The sequence below is a fragment of the Pyxicephalus adspersus genome, chromosome 10 (assembly GCF_032062135.1).
Source record: "Pyxicephalus adspersus chromosome 10, UCB_Pads_2.0, whole genome shotgun sequence".
Taxonomy (NCBI): domain Eukaryota; kingdom Metazoa; phylum Chordata; class Amphibia; order Anura; family Pyxicephalidae; genus Pyxicephalus; species Pyxicephalus adspersus.
This window is the reverse complement of record NC_092867.1, coordinates 26,293,220-26,315,206: the sequence shown is the minus strand read 5'-3', so window position 1 is coordinate 26,315,206 and position 21,987 is coordinate 26,293,220. Positions and strand designations below refer to the sequence as shown.

General features: G+C 37.2%; 1 protein-coding gene across 2 annotated transcripts in view; it reads right to left on the bottom strand.

The window, feature by feature from the left end:
• Window positions 1-388: 388 nt before the first annotated feature.
• FAM13C (family with sequence similarity 13 member C) overlaps window positions 389-21,987 on the bottom strand; it is a 64,240-nt gene continuing 42,641 nt past the window's right edge. Inside the window, exons 7-14 of one of the 2 annotated variants that reach the window (XM_072423244.1) lie at window positions 14,650-14,860; window positions 13,063-13,201; window positions 9,945-10,026; window positions 8,702-8,907; window positions 6,496-6,591; window positions 5,241-5,443; window positions 4,416-4,484; window positions 389-3,490 (exon numbers count right to left, since the gene is read on the bottom strand). In XM_072423244.1, coding sequence (XP_072279345.1) covers window positions 3,346-3,490; window positions 4,416-4,484; window positions 5,241-5,443; window positions 6,496-6,591; window positions 8,702-8,907; window positions 9,945-10,026; window positions 13,063-13,201; window positions 14,650-14,860 — 1,151 coding nt within the window. In that variant the 3' untranslated portion in view covers window positions 389-3,345. Of the gene's footprint in view, window positions 3,491-4,411; window positions 4,485-5,240; window positions 5,444-6,495; window positions 6,592-8,701; window positions 8,908-9,944; window positions 10,027-13,062; window positions 13,202-14,649; window positions 14,861-21,987 lie in introns of those variants that run through there. The other variant, XM_072423243.1, reaches the window with a different exon arrangement.

Sequence of the window (21,987 nt, the reverse complement as noted above, 5' to 3'; positions counted from 1 at the left end):
CTTTTATTTATTGAGACATCTTCCTTTCCATAGACCCACCTATCCCCTTGGTGACAATACTATGACCAGGGGGCCTAAATTGGAAAGCCAGCAAGGGCTAAAATTGTCCCTTTCTGAAAGGTATTGAACTTTTTTTTTTTTTTTTTTACAAAAAGACATGCTTTTAAAAAAAAACTTTGAAATTGTTTACACAGACCCCCCCCCCCCTGCAGTTTTGATACCAGTACCATGCTCAGGGGTTAACTTTGAACGGTAGGCTGCATTTTCATGAAAATGCATATTTTAGCATTTGGATTTCTTTCATCACTTAGTCCTTTAATGATGACCTGCTAGTAAGAATCAAATCAGATTGGCTAGGTTGCTTTGCTTCAATACCAACACTGCATGCTGTGTTGGTTACGGGGCACAGCGGTGCAGCATTTTATGAAGGCTGCCATTTGTTTTCAAAGGCAAGCTTCTATGATGTGCTTACACAACATACATTTGAAGTTTTTCAAACATAATTAGTAATGCCAAGTGAACACAAATTAATTCACATGGGTCAGGTCCTATGCTTTATGAGGTAATAGGCATGTTTTTGTAAGACCTGGCTAAAACTTTGACACCTGGGACAGAGTAAATTGATCACAATGACTTGTGTATATGATATATACACAAGTGCCCTGGGACCGCTTACCTTTGCTGAACACCACCATCCTTCCAGGTGCCTAACGTAACAGACCAATGCCAGGATAAAAACGCAAGCAGCCAGTACAAAGATGTTCTACTAATGATGGCCCACAATTCATAGGAACAAGACAGTCAAATTTTTTACAGTACTTAATTCCTATGCAAATGCAATTGCTTATACTATCAAATGTGTCAGAAAGTTGGAACTATGCTTTAAAAGTATGAGAAAAGTCCTTAAAAGATATCCTAGTAATTTCCTCACAATATTTATAATCTTGGGTTTAAATATTTAAGTGCTATTTACTGTACATAAAATACATTTCATTCTCTTTACCTATCTGATGTCCAGCAATGCAAACATAAGACCTATCATACGCTTGTGCCTTCCTTACTTTTTAACAGCCAGCACAAAATGTCCTAGTGCCCATAGCTCACAGTAACAGAGGCAGGTAGTGTTCGCGTTTGTCCCTTTCGCAGTTGGAAGCTGATGGGTGTTGGAGATCAATTCATTTTCCTCACTTTACCCATCATTAAAATGGGGTTGCTGAATAAAATAATAGATTATTGAACCAAAGGTGCATGAGTATTAAGGTCTTGGCGTCTAAACTAAAAAAAATTACCCTATTCGTAGGTGAGGCTACTGAAAACTCTAATGAAGTGTTTATGCCTGTTGGCTTCCTTTTTCTCTTGGAGACTCTAGTGGTAAAAGCTCTATATGCTGTTCCTGGATATTTTCTATTTTTCTAGCTACAACAGGTCATCCACTGCTACTGTAACAAATGAAAAATCCAACAGGGGGCATTATACCCCTTCCTGTTGTCATGGTAGGTATACAGAACAAAATGCAGAGATCAACTCCTAAAGTGACATTAGAAATAAACATATAGTTTATTTTACAGACTACTAAAACCTAACATTTTTGGCAGAATAATTCTACACCCTGAATACAAAAATGTCTGCAATGCCTTAGCACAACACAAGTTTCCATATTGCAGCCTTAAAATGTTTGAACCCAATTAATAGAACAAATGTATTTAAAGTGCCAGGTTAAACACTGCATATATGGTATGCAAAATGTTATAAATCACACATTGCAAAACTTTTTGGACATTTCTGTAAACAAAAGGATGGAAGGCTATGGATACACTAATACCTAGTATGGTATGGAAAAAATACCAATTTATTCTGTTTGAAAACATTAAAAAAAAAAAAAACAGAACATGAACAATGAAAAATGATATTGTCAAATCTAATGCATTATTTTAGTAGAACTTCTTGCTGCTTTATCGGCAACACATTATAATAATCTACTATGAGTCAGTACGCAAGAACCTATTTCATTAAATAGTTTTAAAAGGGACATTTTTATATTTTTAACTACATATATTCTCTTATATGCAATGCTGCTTTAATTGTACAAAGATGACCAAGAAAATAAATATTTTAAAAAATACTTTTGCTCTTACAATATATTCCACAAAACTAGATTTGAAACACTGGAGACAAAGACGATTTATTTCCTGATATGGAACACAAAGGTTTCCATACAGCAGGAACTTAATCTGTTTCTCCAGGTATACGCTAAATAATACAATTTTCAGAAAGTGCAGTCCTGGTGCTTACATCATTGGCCTTTGGTTGTAGAAGACAAAGTGTGTTTTTCTTACCAAAAACTAACACGAAGAATGGAAAAAGAACCCCACACCTCAATAATAATAATATGACCAGAGACTATATATACATACAGACTGTGCATGAACGCTCTTATGTTCTTGAATCTAGAATATTCTATTAATGTATATCATCTGTGATATCATTATAGAGGGGTAATATCTGCAACATATCAAAGGCACTTCCAACAATGAAGCACATTAGAGAAGGAAAATTTGTGTATAAATGATGAAATGCCCATGCCAACCAATCAGACATAGTTACCATTTTTCTATAAATGCCAGCAAACAGCTGATTACTTGTTATAGGTTTTTTTTTTCTGGCCCTCATTTTTATACACAAATCTAACTGGTATTGTTACAGCGTTAGATGAATATTTAAAATGCTAATAAATTGGCAAAATAAAACTACAGAAGTCATAAAAGCCTTATTAAGTAAACCCCATCAAATGACTTCTGATCGATTTTCAAACATAATGCCCTTTAGCCTTTGGAGTTTGTAAAAGGTATAATGCCAAGTACCTTCACCTTCTGAAAAGACAATTCTCCTTTAGACTTGTTCAGTAAAGCAGTACAATGCAAAGTATCTGTAATAACCATCTCAATTTCAGCATAGAGCAGAGAATTCATCTTTTGCTAGTAAGCCATTTCTTAGTTGCTGGATTTTGCTTTACAGAATAAGCAGGATTTTTTATTACCATATTGAAGTATTATATTGCACAGCAACCAATCAGAAGTCATTCTTTTGTGGTATTCACCCTTACAAAAAAAAAGGTTGCAAAACATCACTACTCTTTCCTCCATGGCCTTAACGCTCCAATTACTAGGAGTACTTTGTCTTGTGGACAGAGCTTGAAATATCCCTTTTCAATTCCTTGCTACTGTTATCCCTACCAGGTAGTGTATAACTATTAAAGTGCATCAGCATTTCAGTGTCATACATGAGTGTGCAGAAATACAGCTAAGTTTAGTCTTCAGAATACCTCCTGTGGTGCTTTCTCAGATTCTAAATCGTTTTGGATACATCTTGCTTACTGATCAGGACCTCCAGCAGCCGAAGCTTAGCTTTTATCTGTTTATATTCACAGTACTCTTCAGCCATTGGTATTCTGTCTTCTTTCTGTGCACTCCTGGAAGACAGGAAGGGGAAGGTTAACATTGCAGGTATTAGAATCTGTAATGTATTTAACAGGTAAATATAGCAGCACTTCAACAAATAAACTGTAATGGTGCATGGATCTTGAGGTTCAGCCTCTTCCATTATTGTTCATAAGCAGTGACTTGTCAGTTTAGCAGTTCTAAATTAATAGCATGGGGTGCCTGGCATGAAAGCAACCTGGCTGTTTCTAGCCACACATTCTGTGGCTTGAAACAGTTCCTATTTATTCCCCACTGAAGCAGGACACATTGACCTGCTAGGCTTCCAACCTTTTAAAAGTGCTGGAAGTCCAAACCACTACTAGAGTAAAAATTCATGGCAAGGAGAATTTATTAAAAATATAACTGAAATGCAGCCACCCCTGTTTGTGGCTAATTGTTTTCCCATGCTGCATGCTATTGTTTTATTATGTGTCTCATAAACAAGATGCTTAAGGTGTGGGGTTGAAGGTTATATTCATCTATAAGGTTCTCATTACGCAGACCTTACTGAAGCTCTTTAAGCTCCCTGCCACTAAAGGGCAGACTGCCAAGGCAGACAGCATGGCATTCTATAACAGATTAATAATGCAGCATTATTTGCCAAAGCAGACTAATTAAATGTGCTGGTAATCAATCCTCACATTTTAGGAGTGCACTTCTGGGCAGCAGAGACCAGGAATACAAACAGATGTGTCTGTCTCTTTGAGATGATGGTATTAGTATACTTAAATAAATTAAGTGGAAAAACAATTAAAAATGGTAACACAAATGCGCGCACACACCCAGGACAATTGTAGATTTACATTATTAGGAAAAAACATACTATACTGGGAACTGGTATACACATTACAGTGAAAGGAATAATTCTAAATATTTACAGGTAACTCTACACTGAAACTGTATAAGATTTTAATTTGCCACGTAGTTCAGTATTATTTTATTAAAGCTTTTCTTAACCTCTTCTTATCTGCTCTTGTTTCTCGAAGGTGATCCAGAAGCTCAGGCCTAATCAACAATGACAAATACATTTTACATGTTAGCGAAGTGTGTCAAATGAGTATGGCATGTGTGGTGCAACATATTTCACTGTAGTAATATGAAAGGAAATCGCTTTCCTGCCTTTAGAATTGGCTCCTCAAGCAGAAAACCATTTCTGCAGTGTGCCTCCCTAACCTCTCCACCGAATAAGTACTGATAGTCACACAATGAGACCATTCAAGTTTAGGGAATATGCAGCTATTATAGATACTTAAACATGCTGGTTTCCCAACAGCCCCTAGCCATTCTCTGGGTGTACAGCAACCTTTAAGATGGCCATACACTTTATATTCTTATTGTACAATGTACTTCAGATTTTACCAGCAGTTATGTTGTGCAATGGCCAAACTGACTGCAAATAAATCAAATGAATTGCATAGACCCATACACTGCATACTTGTTGGATCTTTAAATGCACATATGCATTCAAAACTGATATCCTCCTCAACAACTGTATGAAGTATGAAGGCCTCAAAAAGCAATCGATTACATTTTAATTCAACATTGAATGATCCCCACAGGGAGTTTAAATGGGATAAGTAGATTTTGGTAGTCTTGGCAAACTGTCACTGAAAAATAAAATCCAGGATCATACCAAACCAAACACACGTGTCAGTTATGAAACCATAAATAAAAGTAGAGCAAAGGAGAACAAAAAAAATGAGGCTATGCATTGATTTATTGTGTGAAAAAAAGGCAGAATAAAGCTGTGGGTGAACTCACATTGATGCTTCGTGAAGGTTGGACATGGAAAGTGCCGACTGTCGTACTGAACGTTTTTCATCTAAAGGAGACACGTATGCAGGTTCTGGATCTTCATTGCAATAAATAAGATGCTCATCTATGGCCAATTCTGGTTCTGATGTCAGGGTGAATTCACAGGAAGAGTTCTGAGCACTGTCATCTTCTGAATCTTCTTCTTCATGCTAAAGAAAAAGAGTTCAATGAAATCCCCACCTTTCCATCTTTCCACTGAGCATTTCACTTTCATTTATCCACTGCATACAACCCCGTTCCCTGTCACACAAAGATGGATAGAACTGTGCCCCAATAAATGCTACCAGTTTTATTTTAGCAACATGGTCTCCTTATGAGCAGGCAAAATTTATCAGGCATGATGTAAACCAAATGTAAATAATGGTAACTGCATTCTATTTCTGTAATTAATAATTATATTGCAAAATAGAATATTTTAACTTGTTTGTGGATGCAGCCAGGTTATTGCCAAATAAAGATACACAACACGTTGCTGCAATAATGAGACCTTACACTGAAAAATGATGAAAGCTGCCATTGCTGGCCTGGTTCTATAATATAAAGCTTCCCCATTAGGTGTTCTGATCTTCTGAATTTAATACCTTATGAATCACTGACCCAGAATGAATGCACAGCTCAAATGGTCAGTAATCTGCAAGAGAACAGGTAGCATCTCTCTGCAGCCCATGTCACTTATGTCCTCTCTGTTCCAGCATTGTAGCCTCCCACCAGTCTCCACAGTTCTAAGAAAATATTGAATACCCATTTATTATCGGCGGTTGTCTTCCAGCCCTATACATCACTGCCAAATATTGTGACATGGGTAGAGGAGTTGAAGCTACCGTGGACAGGTCAGGTTTGACAGGTATCCTAGATTCTCAAAACTGTTGAATGTGAACAAGACTGGAACAGAGGAAGGTAGGAGACATGGAGTCCCAGAGTTCTTCTACTATCTGTTCTCAACTTTTAGCTGCATTTTTTAGGACAAAAAATGGGTTGATTTATGTTCTGTGATCACTAAATTTTACTGCTCTGTACTGGAAAATGGTTTTAGTATGGTACTATGAAATGGCAAGTCCTGTACACAAACTAGTTTTTCATTGCCCAGAATGATTGTTTAAGATTGTTTCAAAAGCTAGAGTGTGTACAAAGTGTTTTATAACAATTTCCTTTTTTTTTCTTTAGAAAGTCCGTGCAACTATTGTTGTTCAGCACTACTTACAATTGTTGGAATCAGGGTGGCAGTAGATAGTAGCTGCTTTATAATCCTGTATCTGTCGTATAAAGGTTTCATAAGACTTCTCTCTTGCTTTGTAACCTGACAAATACATTGTACATTTTTATTATTACATTTATTTGGAACAAACTTTATTATGTTGCAGTTTAGCAGTCAGACATGTCAGTAACAAACTTCAAAATGCATTTTATTTATAAGAGAAGTGGTGCAAGAAACAATTTGGTTTTTAACACTTATCAAACAAAAATCACTTTAAATTTGTTTTTTAGTTTTTAAAAGTCCAAAAGAATTAAAAACAGTATTGTTAGTGATTACATACACTTTACATGATTAATATGGCCATAGAAAGCTTTATCTGGTAAGCAGCAAAATAATAACTTAGCAAGAATGCTGCTTGTGAGACAACTTATACTTTATCATGCCAATCACCCTACATTTTTTTTCAGTCTCACATGATTTACCAGTTAAATAATGGCTGGACTATGGTATTCACAGACCTGAAATGAACACATAATTATCATGCATACACAATGACATTTCCACAGTCAGCAAGACAAAGCAGTCATTGAAGTGAGGCCTGTAGGAAGAAACGTAGGTGCAAGCTTAACAGTGAGCACATTCTATTTTTTGTGATGTTATTTTTACATAACTCCTAATTTCCTGCCCATCACTAAAAGAGTGAAGAAATTGCTTCTCTAGGACCCAATGCCAGCCAGTGTTTACAATACCTAACATCTTCAGATGTCCCATTTACACTTATTAGAATGGCACCTGATGCATGTGTTGCACAGAACAACATTGGTGCAAGTAATGGCTCATCTCCATGCACAACCAAGAAAAGTAGATGTTTATTAAGATTTGATCAAGTTTTGCTAAATAGATTTCAGTGCAGTGCTGCACACATTTTATTGCTGCCATATGGAATTTCAACTTGGCTCAATCACACTTTGAAAAAGTGCAACCAATATTAGTACCCTATTTGATTTGGTACTTGTCTCCTGGCATCTGCTACAAATGGGATTGGATAGGCCAGTACTAGAAGCCAATCAGGCGTGTTGCCAAACACATAAGCTGACAAGGAACATTCTGACAGTGGAATAAAATATAGTCTGCTACTGCTTCTTTATTACCATTTACATCTATGGGCAAGGAAGTGACCTGCTGCATAACTAAACTGAACACTTTGAAAAACTTCTCACTGATTGTATACATCTTATTGTGCAATTACTAATATATTGCATCTCCAAACCATGATTTATGCATTAAAAACAATGGAAGTGAAAGTGGTGCTTACAAATCCCATCCCATAAACTATTTTTACAATTGTTCCAATCGTTTTTGCAACCTAAAACTGTATTTTTAGAGAACCTTAAATTTTCCACTGCTCAGCAGACACTGGAGGGTTAACAAACATTGTTTTACAGACAGTACATTGCACTCTTCATCTCTCCATTGACTACATATCATATTCTATACTACAATGAGAAATGAGCCAGCTGGGAAAGAAAATTCCATCTGCAATATCCAGCCAAACTCTTGTCTGTTTCTCACTAGCAATGTTTACAATTCCCTGAACAAATTTGTATAGACTAACAAAATGTTGAACATAAAGCGGCAGATGGCCAGCTGGAAGGACAGGGGCAGAATGTAAAATAATCCAGATATCGATAACACAAAATGTTAAGTAATAGTGCACAAGGGCCAGAAGGGGTATTGGGTGAATGCACTTCAGTGTGTGGCTCTCAGTATGAAAACATTTATAAAGCTGTCTGTTTATACAACTCTTGTTCTCATTATATTTATTCAATTAATACCATGTTTAGTCAGAAGCTGAACTTCAACTGGAAGCAGAAATATAATGACATAATAATATTATCATCGACATACATCATCTTATACAGCTAAGCACACATTTTTGACTTGTCAATGAATGCGTTTAAAGGTTGCATGAAATATTATTTTAAGTTTTACACATTAGTGCTAAATTTTATTTTTATTAAAGTAATAAATACAGATATATGTAAATCAGTGTTAGGTGAATGTTGATGGGTGTTTGGAATCATATTTTCTTTATTTATTTCTTGCAGTGATATAATGTAAAAGAAGTGTGATGCCATGATAGCATGCAGTGATGAACTTCATGCACAAAACTGTAGAATAACAAGTTATGTGCAAGTTAACCGACACGCACCTTTAGGTTTTCAGGAAGATTAAGCATTTGTCTCTTTTCTTTTAGTCTTTTCCATACAGTCTCTACGGTTTCCTCTACAGAGGACATTGGCGAACTGGTGGCCCCATGTTGCTCCAATGCTTTAGATGCCACAGAGGTTTCTTCATACGTCTGATTTTGTGTGGCTCTTGGCACATTTTGGTCTTCAGATAACTTCAGCTTCAGCTCTGCAAGAGAGTTTATCAATGTTATCTCTTCAAATTTATTTCTCTGTGTTACAATGTAAATCAGATTATGATTACAAAATTCTGCAGTCACAAAAACAGAAATAGATAGGAAATCTTGTTGTGTTCTGATGACAGCTCTCCAGAGGGGATTTCTCCTTACTTTGGGGAGATTTCCTTTATTTCCTGTTCTGTCTACATAACTAAAAATAAAGGGAAATCTACCTATCAGGGCACGGATGGCAAAATATTGGGAGGGGCTTTAAATTCCCAAGCAAACATTTTGGCTTTAGTCTTTGAGAATTTGAGGTGGGCTTAACCATTGACTATGATGGCTACACACAAGTCAATTGAATTTGTTTACCAATGTTCGATTGTCATGTAGCCATAGCAATCCAACAGATAGTTATGACTTTATTTTCACAGAAGAGAAAGCTGCCTTTTTGAAATGGCATTTGGGTTATATCATATGGAACATGAATATGCAAATGAATTGATTTAAGTTCACTATATACAGAACCCACCAAGTGGATTAGGCCAGCTTTGAACTTACATGCCAAATATCACCAGAAAAAACACCAACTCATGGGGTTCATGTACTAAGAGTTTAGGCTGTTCACTTAAAGTGGATTATCACTTTAAAAGAAAAAAATGTACTTCCTTTTACGAATGAGAGGAAGCTCTGCTGACTTTAGCCATCCAATCATGAAACTTAGTGCAGAGTAATAGTCTATTTTTCTGTACAGCCTAAATCCCCATTGTGATCTCTTTTGCTTGGCTTGCCATTGACTTTCATTTTTCCAGTCTGTTTTCCAGGCTTAGGCAATGTGGCATCCACATGGATTTGCAAACTAATGAAAGTCAATGACAGCGCACCACAAACATGTCATAGGATCTCTTAAGGCATTCTGAAAGCTTTTGCTTGAATTTTCCAACACTCATGTTCTCTTAATGTTAAGGTCACATCACTTGTAAAAGTCATACAGTGTATTTTCAGCAAGTGATGAATTTGCCAAAAATAACACCAGCATAAAATGTACCTTTGAGTTGCTTACGAGCCTTTGCCAAGTCATTCATCCATTTCAGTACTTCAAGATTAGATGTCTTTTCACTGTGAGATGGCTGAAGTACAAAGAAAAAAAAAAAAAAGATCCATTTTAAAACTACAATGACCAACATTACCAAATATTCTTCTATTCTGATGATTGTCTGGGAATTGATGGGAGCAATTTACCAAAGGAATGTAGGCTCTTCACTTACCAAGATGAATGATCAGCTTGAAAGGTGTTAGCTCACACTGTAAAAAAAATACCCAATCGTGTGGAAGGAAATCGGCAAAATATTTATTTTTTCCTTGAACATGATTGGACAGTTTAAGCCAGCAAAGGTTCATTTAATTTACTAAAAAAAAAAAAATCTCTTGCAAGGGGATAATTCACTTAGCTATGGGAACAGCATAAATTCCTTCAGTAAATCAACCCCAACATGTTCACAGACATAAGACAATCATCATGGGGGAAATTATTTTAACATTCTTATGGGATTCAGGGAAAGGTGCTAATTCCTCCTGATAGCCTAGTACTTGCAGTTTTCCCTAGGCATAGCATACTCACCCTACAGCAGGCAACCCTAAATAAGGCCCTATGCTGGGTAGTGTTGGAGCTAAAGCTTATGTATGGCCTTCCATTAACACATTTCAGGTCCGGGGATTGTCTGTCAAGCCCATGCACTGTACATAGGAGAAGTGATTCAGTCTCCTATACTCTAACTGAGCAACCAGACCAAGGAGGAGGTGTAGGGGCACTGATCATTGGGTGTATCTTTCTGGATGGATCTCCTACTAGGGGCAATGTCATTCTGCCCTGAATACAAAACCAAACATTATCTCGACATTTTCCAAATTGACAGCAATTATTCCATCTAGATAGCACCAAAGCCATGGGTATTGGCTCAGTACAAACACACTTAGCCTGTAAGACTTCTTCAATGTTTATTCATCAATCTTTTATCCTTAATGAACGATTTGAGGTTTAAACCGACAACATGTATCCAGAACAGCCAATTTCTAGGATATGTTTCTGATACTGATTACCATTGATAGTCATTGGCAGTGACTGATTGGCTTACAAGGAAAAGCAACTAAAGGGTTGCAAAGATTGATCAAATTTCGCAACATTTACACTTAGAAAGCTGGTAAGCTAATACTTTTGAGGAAAAAGTATAACAAAAAAATCTGGCAACTGGTCAAGGAAACTGGACTTCCTTAAAAGCATAGCAAATCAATAAAGATGTTTAGAGGAGTTCAAGCTGCAGAAAGCATTAGAATTTATGTTTATAAATATAGCAAAGTTTACTATTCAAATCCCAGGTGTACTGTGATAACAATGTTGTTTACAAACATTTGGTTGTCTTATGGTAGAACTAAAGTTCCACTCCAAAAATTTGCGATCAGGCAGGGCACGGCACATCCTGGCTTCCTCCTCGGCTATGGGATTAAACTGCACACTTGTATGGGAGTTAAAATCACCCCAGCATTGCCAACCAAGGTGGTCAAAGATTTAACAAGGAAGAGAAGAAAAAGATGGTTTATTACCACTTTAAACCATTAATTTTACCAGTGGTTGTAATGTGCTCTGGCGGTGTTTGCTACTAGCCTAAACCCTGAGCTAACCCGGGGAGATTAATCAATTTCTAGGCTTCTAGTCCAGCTAAAGCAGCCTTTCTCAAAGTTTTCACCACTGAGGAACTCTTGAAATCATTTTCAGGTCTTAGGAAACCCCTCACTAAAACCATATGAGGTCATAGAAGAATGCACCTTTCATTTGTTATCATTCTGCCAAATGCAGTATTCTCACTAGACGTTTTTTAAGCTGGGTGGTGACTCCTGTATTGTGACCCAACCTTTCAGTAACCACCAAAAAACAGCCAGGTGGTTATTGAAAAGTGCTGAATGGTCCACCCAGCACTGGGGAGAACACTGCAATTGTCAAAAACTAAGAGGTCATTAACAGATATAAGGTCAATAATCCAAACCTCAAGGAATCCCTAGGAACCTCTGGAGCAGTGGTCGCCAACCTTTTGGACCTCAAAGACCACTAAATCTATGCAATATGGACTGTCCATGCACGGAGAGCCGTGTGTCACTCAAAAAGGAAGAAACTTCCCACAGAATGACGTCATGATGCCAGAATCTGCCCACTCTCCCATCGCAGGCTCAGATCTGCTTGCTAAACATCCTGGGGGAACAGTAGCGCAGGGCTGTGGACGCAAAAAAAGTTTTGTCAACAGCCCTCCGCTATCTTCTCCCCAGGATGATTAGCAAGCAGGTCTGAGCCTGCAATGGGAGAGTGGGCAGGTTGTGTCCACACGGGGGACATCAGCGGGGTCAGGAGAGGGACCTCACTAAGGGCACACCAGCCAGAGCCACAGACCACCAAAATTTTCTCACGGACTGGACAGCTGTTTGGCGACGGCTGCTGTGGAGGAAGCTTAGGACTCCTCTAAACCATGCTGGAGAATGGCTAAGCTAGAGAAAACAATTGTTTCCTAAATCAGCAATAAAGCTTCTTATATCCATTCACAGAACAATTAATTTGGATCATTGATTCTGTCCAATAAGAAGGTAGCTGGACCCAGGTGCATAAAAGCTAATGAAACAATCTGTTAATTAAAGGGGTGACCCCATAGTTGCTTTGATTTTTTTTCCTTTATTTAACACTTTCAAATTGTGATTGTTTTTACTCAATGACATGCTAATTCAATGATGATATTTTTTTCGGCAGAACCCCTAAATCTCAGAGATTTCCAGATAACAGGCCTCATACCCAGCTAAAAATATATACAAATACCAATACATACTTATGTGTAGATAGAGGATAAAAAGGCGGCTTTGTTTTGGACTGTGACCAATTGAAATTAAATGGACACAGGCAATCAGCATTTCTGACCTTCACTGTAAAATGGCAATCAGAGAAGTTCTATAATAAGAACTAGTCATGCAGTGCCAGAGCACTTTATGTAACTTGTGAAGTAACAAAAAAGAATTCTAATCTTGTCTGACAGATTTCAGGCATTTTAAAGGCCTTATTATAATCCTGACAACAGTTACCCAGCATTGTTTTAAAGCACAAACTGAAGTATAACAAAGGGTTTACTCACACGATAGTTTTTCTCCAGCTCAAATTTATCTTCGTATTTCCTGATCTTCTTCTTGAGGTTCTGGATTTGTTTGGTGAGCTGTATGACTGTCAGAGGCTCTTTGGGGTCTTCACAGTTCCCTCTAGACGTGCTTCTTGGCCTTTAGAATGGTAAAATCATTTCCAAAATTTAGAACAGACAGTTAAAAGATTAGCTCCAGAAAGAAGTAAAAGCTAAAGTAAAGCAGAATTGCTGGTTGCTGGGGAACAAAGCATAAAGGAGAGTAAAAGTGCTTTTTAGACAAATACTCAACGCTTCCAGTGCGGGGAAGCTTCACTTTAATAGTAGTTTTTATTTTTTGGATGTTCAGCTTCAATATGGCATTAAACGCATTTTTAAATGCAAGCAATAGAGCGCCTCCTTACAATCCACCATACAGCAAAGTAGCTCAGGTAGCCAATTATAAAACATGCTGAAAGAAGCAGAAAATGAAAGGAGACTAATAATGTGCTGCTTCTCCTTTAATGGTTAACAGGCCAGGTATGACCACTGTATATTTCCAAACTAAATATACAGAAAACAGATCATCTGGCATGTACAGAAGCTTTAATATATGAATTTCATCTGTGTATCTCTGTATTGTCTATATATTGTAACATTGTATATGTAGGCACCGTTTGCCTGGAGTTCACCTTCACTTTTAGCTGCTACCTTTGCAATAGTAAAGCAGCTAATATTTAGAATATCTGATCCCTAGTACTCAAATCTTTTACAAAATGTGTTTACTTGCTGCACTATTTTTGGCACCAAAATGTAGGTAGCTTCCAAAAATCCCCTGCAAGTTAAACCTGACCTTAACCAATAACCTTCCATTAACACTTGAATCTGATCTCCGGTTTGCAGTTTCAAAATTTTTCCAACTCCCCTCCTCCAGAAGGGTGAAGTAAACTTCTACATTGGTTTGTGAACAATCAAATCGAACCAGAGGAGGAATGTGCAGACAAAATGGCTTGCTAACACTTCTGACTGATTCACCTAGGAAAAAGGTGAGGCTGGGAACAAGCTTCAATAAGTATTTTCAGAACGTTGGCAATATCAATGCTGTACATCCCATGAAAGCTTTACCACAAGTTATGGGGTACATGTACATCACAAAACTTTGGAGCAGCCTTTCCTAACATTTTACCCTAAAATAACTTCCAGGTATTGGGGAATCCCTGCTTAAACCAATGGATTGGGCACTAGTGGGGAACAAATCCATTTACATTGATAGTCAGTTGGTAGAATGTTTTTCTTACTGTGGGAGTCTGAATACCAGACTCTAAAGACCAGACTCTGAATACCTCCCATGGTAGACAGCTAAAATCATCTCTGGTGTCATGTTGCATCATGGTGTTGATTAAAGAACTAACAAATGTCCAGCAAATGGAAAGTCAGTCATCCACCAATCGAATAACCCTGGTAAACTCTGAGGAAACTTTGTTTGGGAATGGCTGCCTTGGTGTATTGCAGGCCTGATAGCAGCTCAACAATAAAACGGTTTACAAAGAAAAAAAAATCATATACAGTATAAGTCAAAAAGTAAACCCAGTACATCATCTGACTTACATCATGAACTGCTGACTACTGGGAGGGGATGGTGCAGACTCGGGATCCAGATTAAATCCTTGACTTTGACTAAAGATGGAACATCGTGGAGACAGTACAGGATTATCTCCATCTGTAATGTGGAACAACAGCCGGCTGGTCCCACAGCTGCGTGTATCCTCGGTACTATGATCTGAGTCGTTCTGAGGCTCTCGATGCACCAATGGTGGTTCTAAAATTGACAGAAAATGCTAGATTTAGTTTACACATTTCTATGGATTATTAAAAAGTTAGACATTTTTCCTGAATAGACAATCTAAAACTATACTTTGAGTTAGATATTATGGCCATTAACATACAGCAGTGTTTATTGGGCTTCAAAAAGATTCACCCAAAAGCATTTCCATTACACAAAGTTACAAGTCACATTCAGATTTCTTGTACCTCCCTGGGACTCCTCAATCACCACAGCAGTCTTTGCAATCTAATGAGAGATTTCATGAACTAGTGAACACCAAAATGCGAATGGTCTGTTAAAAAGCTGAATTTTATGAGTTATCAACTGGCAAAAAAGTAAAACTTTGCTCTTATTTTTTTTTTTGGCCTAATAATTTTCCAGACTGTGGAAGGTCCTGTACACTTTTAATTGTCCACAACCCCATTTCCAGAATTCCAGATTCTTTCACCTACTATGTATGGTACCAATAGTCAATGTAGGCTTTAAGCAGCAAACAACACCACAGGGAAAACACGGGTGGAAAAAAACTGATCCACACGGACAAAGGTATTGATTACTATGCGCACAGGAATAACGCAGATGTCAAACAATTTAAAATCTGTTTTATGCAGACTGCACAAAGCAGAATAATTTATTTCGTGACGAATACTTTTAATTGCTCTTTTCAAGAAGTACCTGACAAAATAAAGAACTAAATTCCACTTCTAAGAGGAAAAATCTTCAGTATTAAACTAATAAATTACTAAGGGAAATAAACAGATGACAAAAAAAACATGTATAATGCTCAAGGAAATAAGATGGCAAAATATAATAAGACACTGGGGCTGATTTATTAAAGCTCTCAAAGTCTGGTGAATATAGACTAATATAGGTTAACCTTGTTGATCCAGTAAACTTGGAAAAGATCTGGTCCAGGACAGAAATCCATTCCAGGTTCTCACATGATAGTTAAACTTCTTAATCATCTTCAGTCTTGGAGAGTTTTGATAAATCAGGCTGGAAAAAGCTGCTCTAGTGAATAAAAATTAATATTTCTATCTAGTGCACACATCCCAACACCCAGTGATGCTAAACCAAGAAAGTGATATTATTGATAAAAAAAAGATCTGCGTAGCAGACTGGGCAAAATGACAAAAGCCTTCCAACAGGTAAAATAAAGAGTTTATCTGAAATCCTCTCAACACCTTTCTTTGTTAAATTTTTACCCAGCATTATACACAAAAATATAACCCTGTAACAGACGTTTACCCTAAGAATTCTATACTTTTCTGATCACCAGCAAAAATATTGGAAAGATACTGGAGTATTGGTGTAACACCCAGACAATACGGGGTTTTTGGGACTAAAACAATAATAATATTCATTTTAACATTTTCATAATTGAACACATGAAGTAAATTTCATATAAATCTTTCTGCCTACACCCTTGCCCGATAATATAATTTCCTCTATACTGTTTTCCCCATAAATGGTAATGCTTCTCACACAAGTTTTGTGCATTTACACACTGGTTCCGTTTATATCAATAATTCAGCTTTTTTAAAGTTATCTGCAGACTATAAAGTGAATGTTTATACTTATATCAGGCAATTACCCTCCCTTCCATCAACTTCTCCACTAATCTAAAACATATTTACATTTTCTACCCATTTAAACATCTTCCAAAGAGCATTCATGATCCAGAAGGAAATGTATTATTCAGCAGGGCTCCTGTTACTGGCAAACTCAGGGGTGCACTTCAGACTCGGTGTGAACATTTGTTTGAAATGACTGCAGAAAGAAGTGTAAAGACAATAGCTTTCATTGATAAACAGGGACATCAGGCATCATTTGGATACACAAGGATGCACATTTGCATTTAGTTATTTTTATCCAGCACCTGTAGAGTTTACCTAAGAAAGTACAAATTGGTGTAAAAAGAACTGAAGTAAGAATTTATCAGGTAGATTTACACAAAAGTGTGGCGATGATAAAATCAGGATGGTATACCTTCAGGAAGAAATAAGGGTAACGGGAAACTGCTAGGTCCAATAGTTTCATGACATTATTATGGCGAGATTGCCTTCGTAAAAATGGTGATTATCGGACATAAGTCAGTTCTATGAATGGCCAGACATTAGTACTATTTGAATTGTTTTTAAGATCTGATCACCAATTTAAAAGGACCAATGGAGCATGACTCTGAGATCATGAAGATCTTCATATGAAATAGTAAAGATCAATGGTACGGTTTATCAAAGACCCCCAAGTGCCAATTTTGGTACAATCGCCTTTATAGAAATATAGCATATGCAGCCACAATGGAACTCAATGAGTTGCTTATGGTAGTCCCAAACATGTAGATCAGTGAGTTTATTAAAGTGAACAGAGCTGTGGACCGCCACTTTTAGATAATTACGTTCTACCGATCAAAGCACTGATTGCCACAATACAAATTCTCATTGCCCTTTAATATGTTTTGCATTATAAATCAGGGACCAGATTTGAAAAGATGGAATGAAAAGCTGCATCACTCTTTATACCTACAGTATGTATTTATGGAAATTTAAATTAAACAAAATTTTTATATATATTTATATGTGGGTGTGTTCATATGTGCATACAGTGTATATGTATACAGTTAGGTCCATAAATATTGAGACATTGTTTTTCTAATTTTAGTTCTGTACATTACCACAATTATTTTTAAATGAAAACTCAGATGCAGGTGAACTGCAGACTTTCAGCTTTAATTCAGTGGGTTGAACAAAAAGATTGCATAAAAATGTGAGGAACTAAAGCCCTTTTTTTTTTACACAATTACTTCATTTCAGGGGCTCAAAAGTAATTGGACAATTGACTCAAAGGCTATTTCATAGGCTGGTGTGGGCAATTCCTTCCATGCAGGTGAAACAAGCCATCCTTAAGCTGCAAAAGCAGAAAAAAAAACCATCCAAGAAATTATTTGGAGTGGCAAGATCTAGTTTGGTACATCATGAGAAAGAAACAAAGCACTGGTGAACTCAGCAACACCAAAAGACCTGGACGTCCACGGAAGGCAACAGTGGTGGATAATCGCAGAATCATTTCCATGGTGAAGAGAAACTTTTCAACCAAGTATTAGAAATGAACATTTTATTTTCAGCTTTTTAATTTGTCCAATTACTTTTGAGCCCCTGAAATGAAGTGATTGTGTAAAAAAGGTTTTAGTTCCTCACATTTGTATGCAATCTTTTTGTTCAATCCTCTGAAATAAAGCTGAAAGTCTGCAGTTTAACTGCATCCGAGTTGTTTCATTTAAAATCAATTGTGGTAATGTACAGAACCAAAATTAGAAAAAAAGTTGTCTGTCCAAATATTTATGGACCCAACTGTTTACATATATATTACACTTAAATATGCTAAATACACACACACCCAATGGCATGGCAACTCTAATAGTATGGGGTGGTGTGGAGGAGGAATGTGACCTATTCACATCCTGCAGAACAAATGTGGCTGCTGGAAGCAATATGTTGATCGGCCACTCAGCAATCACGAAGGAAAAATGTGCAAGGGCACAATGATGAGGGCAGAGAAGGTAAATGGCATTTTTTCTCCATAGCCTTGCAGGCTACAGAACAAAGTCCCTGTTGGACAGCCCTACTATAATGCAACCAGAAGAAGCCTCATCCAATATAGCTTCTGGATTAAAATCTTGTCAGGGGATTATACAAAGGTTTACATGCTTTTACAAGTGTGTTACTGTACTTAATACAGAGATTAGAAGAGTAGCCACTAAGGGATTTGTATTTTACTACAATCACTCAACACATTGGCTCCCTATATAGCACTCTGCCATTCTTTATGAATCATGTATCATGAGTGTATCACAGACCCAATTTTCTCCTGTTTGGGATCTACTTTTTAATGACTATTGGAAGAATAATATTGTTATAAAAATATTTATTTTTTTAATGTCATTAGATAAGTTCTATTGCATGTTTATATAAAAAACCCACATAGTGACCCACCAATGTTTTTCCACTCTCCACTAGTACTTTCTTTACCTGTATTACTATCGAACTCTCCATAGATGTTTAGGATAACTCTGACCCATACAAAGTCCAGGAATGCTCAGCTGTCTTTTGCTGAGGGGAAAGACGACAAACACCCGTAGCATGGATATTGTTGCTACACAAGTTCTGAATAGGTATGCACATATTTAAAGGTATCCAACACTTAAAGAACACATAATGGCTTGTCCACAACAGAAAAGCCAGGCTGTGCGTGTGTTTAATGCAAAGGTCAATGGTGTTTAAACAAAGTGTGTACATATCTTGTGAGAAAAAAAGAAAACACTGTTTGGGAGGTACAAGGTCTTTTCTTGCAGCTTCAGGAGCAATATAAAGAATATACAAATACAACACCAAGCTTAAAGAATGTCAAAGTTTTAGGCAGCATTACTTGTATTAAAATACAACATTCCTCCTGTCTGTCCTCCTTCAAAATGCTTTTACCTAAAGTAAACTGAACTAGCTTTTACTGGTTCAGCAATTGGCAATGTCTGGATTATTGTATTTCTGTAGGAGTACCCAACGTTCACATAGAATGTGGGAAAACACCCGGACAGAGTCTTATGGAGGGAGAAGCTTGGCAAGTAATTGGCGCACAATATTAACCTTTTCACTGACACCTGGGGACAGTTCATTGTCTGGTTTGCTTCTAGAAAGTGAAAGTAGAACTGTACTGGATGTGTTTTTGTGGAGTTTGCCACATGTCTAAATTAAAGTTTGACTTTTAGGTTTGTATGATCAGGCAGGTCATGATTGCAGAAAGAGACAAGCGAAGTTCCTTTTGTAATAATGCGACTTACCTGTCTGATAGCTGCAAGTTTCTGGCAAAAAGTTAAGCTGTGCATGCTCAGTTGCCAGACAAACCCAGAATTCCCAGCTTCCCCTGCATGTGCCGGGATGACGTATGGTTATGTCACCCTGGCACAGGCAATCAAGATTGCTGAAGATCATCCAAAGAGGAATTATAGAATAAAGATGGCAGCACAGACAGGTGAGTTGGTTGGGTTTAGTTCAGCTTTAAAAAGGGGCTAGCTTGGAAACCTACATTTTAGCTACAGAACATATTTTGCAGAAATATGCCGCTCCTAGTCAGAAGACCCTGGTACCCAAAAAATACTGGAGACCTGTCCACTCTGTAAGGAGAAAAAGAGAAGACTCTTTCAAACTTGACCAGCGGTCTTCTATCTCCTAAACCGTCACTACTTCCACTATTCCATATCTCCCTTCCTATTGTGTGCTGCTTCCCCACCTCTTAGATTGTAAGCTCTTCAGGGCAGGGTCGTCTCCTCCTCCTGTGTCACTGTCTGTATCTGTCTGTCACTTGCAACCCCTATTTAATGTACAGCGCTGCGTAATATGTTGGCACTATATAAATACTATGCTGTGCATTTTATGTGCCTTGCGGTGTGAATGATTGTGACAGATACACTGAGCTTTGCAATCGGGCATCCAGAAACATTTCCAAATATTCTCAAGTATATATCTTGCAATTGTATACAATGGAAAAAATATATTATAAAAATTTTATCAGAACTGGTATAGTGCCCTAGGAAAAATTCAAAGCCCAGGTAGTCCATATGTTTATTTACACATGATGATGTAGGAAATAAATAAAACACATTCGCTGCTTTTCTTTTTCCTGCATAAGATATACTTTAGTTTCAGCTGTGTAATAGAAGGTAATAATAGTGGAACATTCAGGTTATGTCATAACAAATTGCTTTGAATAGGTGCAACATAGAAAGCATCAACATAACTTTACCAGTTCGAAAAGCAGTGCCGTGTGGTGACAAAGCAAGCGGGCAGAAATTAAACATTAATAGTATTGTTCACACAACGCTCATCAAAGCCCAATAGGTTGCTTAGTATTGCTATTTACCTTATCCCATTGCATAATATAAAGCAAACAAAATATAGCAACTTGCACAGCCCAGGGCATGCTTTGTCAATGACTAACTGCGTGCTGGCGCTTGTAGTTCAACAACAACTGTTTGTCTAAATTGTGCAATATAAATCTCCCACTAAAGACCACTAGAAAAAAGATGAAATTATATAAAAAATGTAAAGCAAGGCATTCATAGACTCAGCTACCACTGTCATTTCATTTAGTAGTCCAGAGGGGTCAATAATTAGAATTGATAGCCCAGTGGCATGCAATGGATTTTGGCTGTTATGTACCTTTAGATTGCAGCAGGCACTCCCTGGTTTAAATTTATACGGGAGGAGACCTGTAATGGCTTATAGCTATTCCCCCCGGGATTCCTCTGCTGAGGTCATACACATTCAGGTGTTTGTGCACTAATCATTCTAATGTACAATATCATTTTTATCAGGAAATAACCAGAAGATCAGGCTTCAACCTCTATTGTATATTCTTTGTATGCCAGCAGCCCAGTGACAATGTACAGGATATGCAGAAGGAATGCTAAATCTACTAAATGGTACCACCGCTCCTGCACTAATGGGTAAGCATCCAGTACCCCGATAATAAATATTTATAGAACACCGATTCCATGAACCGATAACATTTTTGTGTTTATAAACCATAAGAAATCTGTGTATATAACAATCATATATATATTGCATTGTTTCCTAAATATGTAGTTGTATGACAATAGAGATTTGCAGAAATGCACAATTCAGAAATTATAGATGTGAGTTTCCAAAACAGAATAGCAGTTAGGGAAAACACATGTTCACGTTTGGCTAGATTACCCCATAAACCTAGCAAAGCGTTTGTGTCTGGAAGAGAAGCAACATTCTGCTGAATGCAGTCAGTGTCTTAGAATTGCTGATCGAATCTTTTCACCAAAGTGTCAGAGTAGAAATAATAAATGACCGGATCAGCTCTGCCACTGTATGTAAACCATGGACCAGAAGAAGAAAAGAACACAGTATCTTCAGAGATCTCCATTCATTACTATTATTTGAGGAGGGTCAAGGCTGGGCTTTATGAATCACCATGTGCAAAAGATTGCATTGAGCTTCCCTCCAAAATGATTTATGTTTCATCCTTTTATTGTATTATCAGGAAATTAGTTGAGGAATGGACCATTTTTATGTCTCCTATACAACCTTCCATGTTCA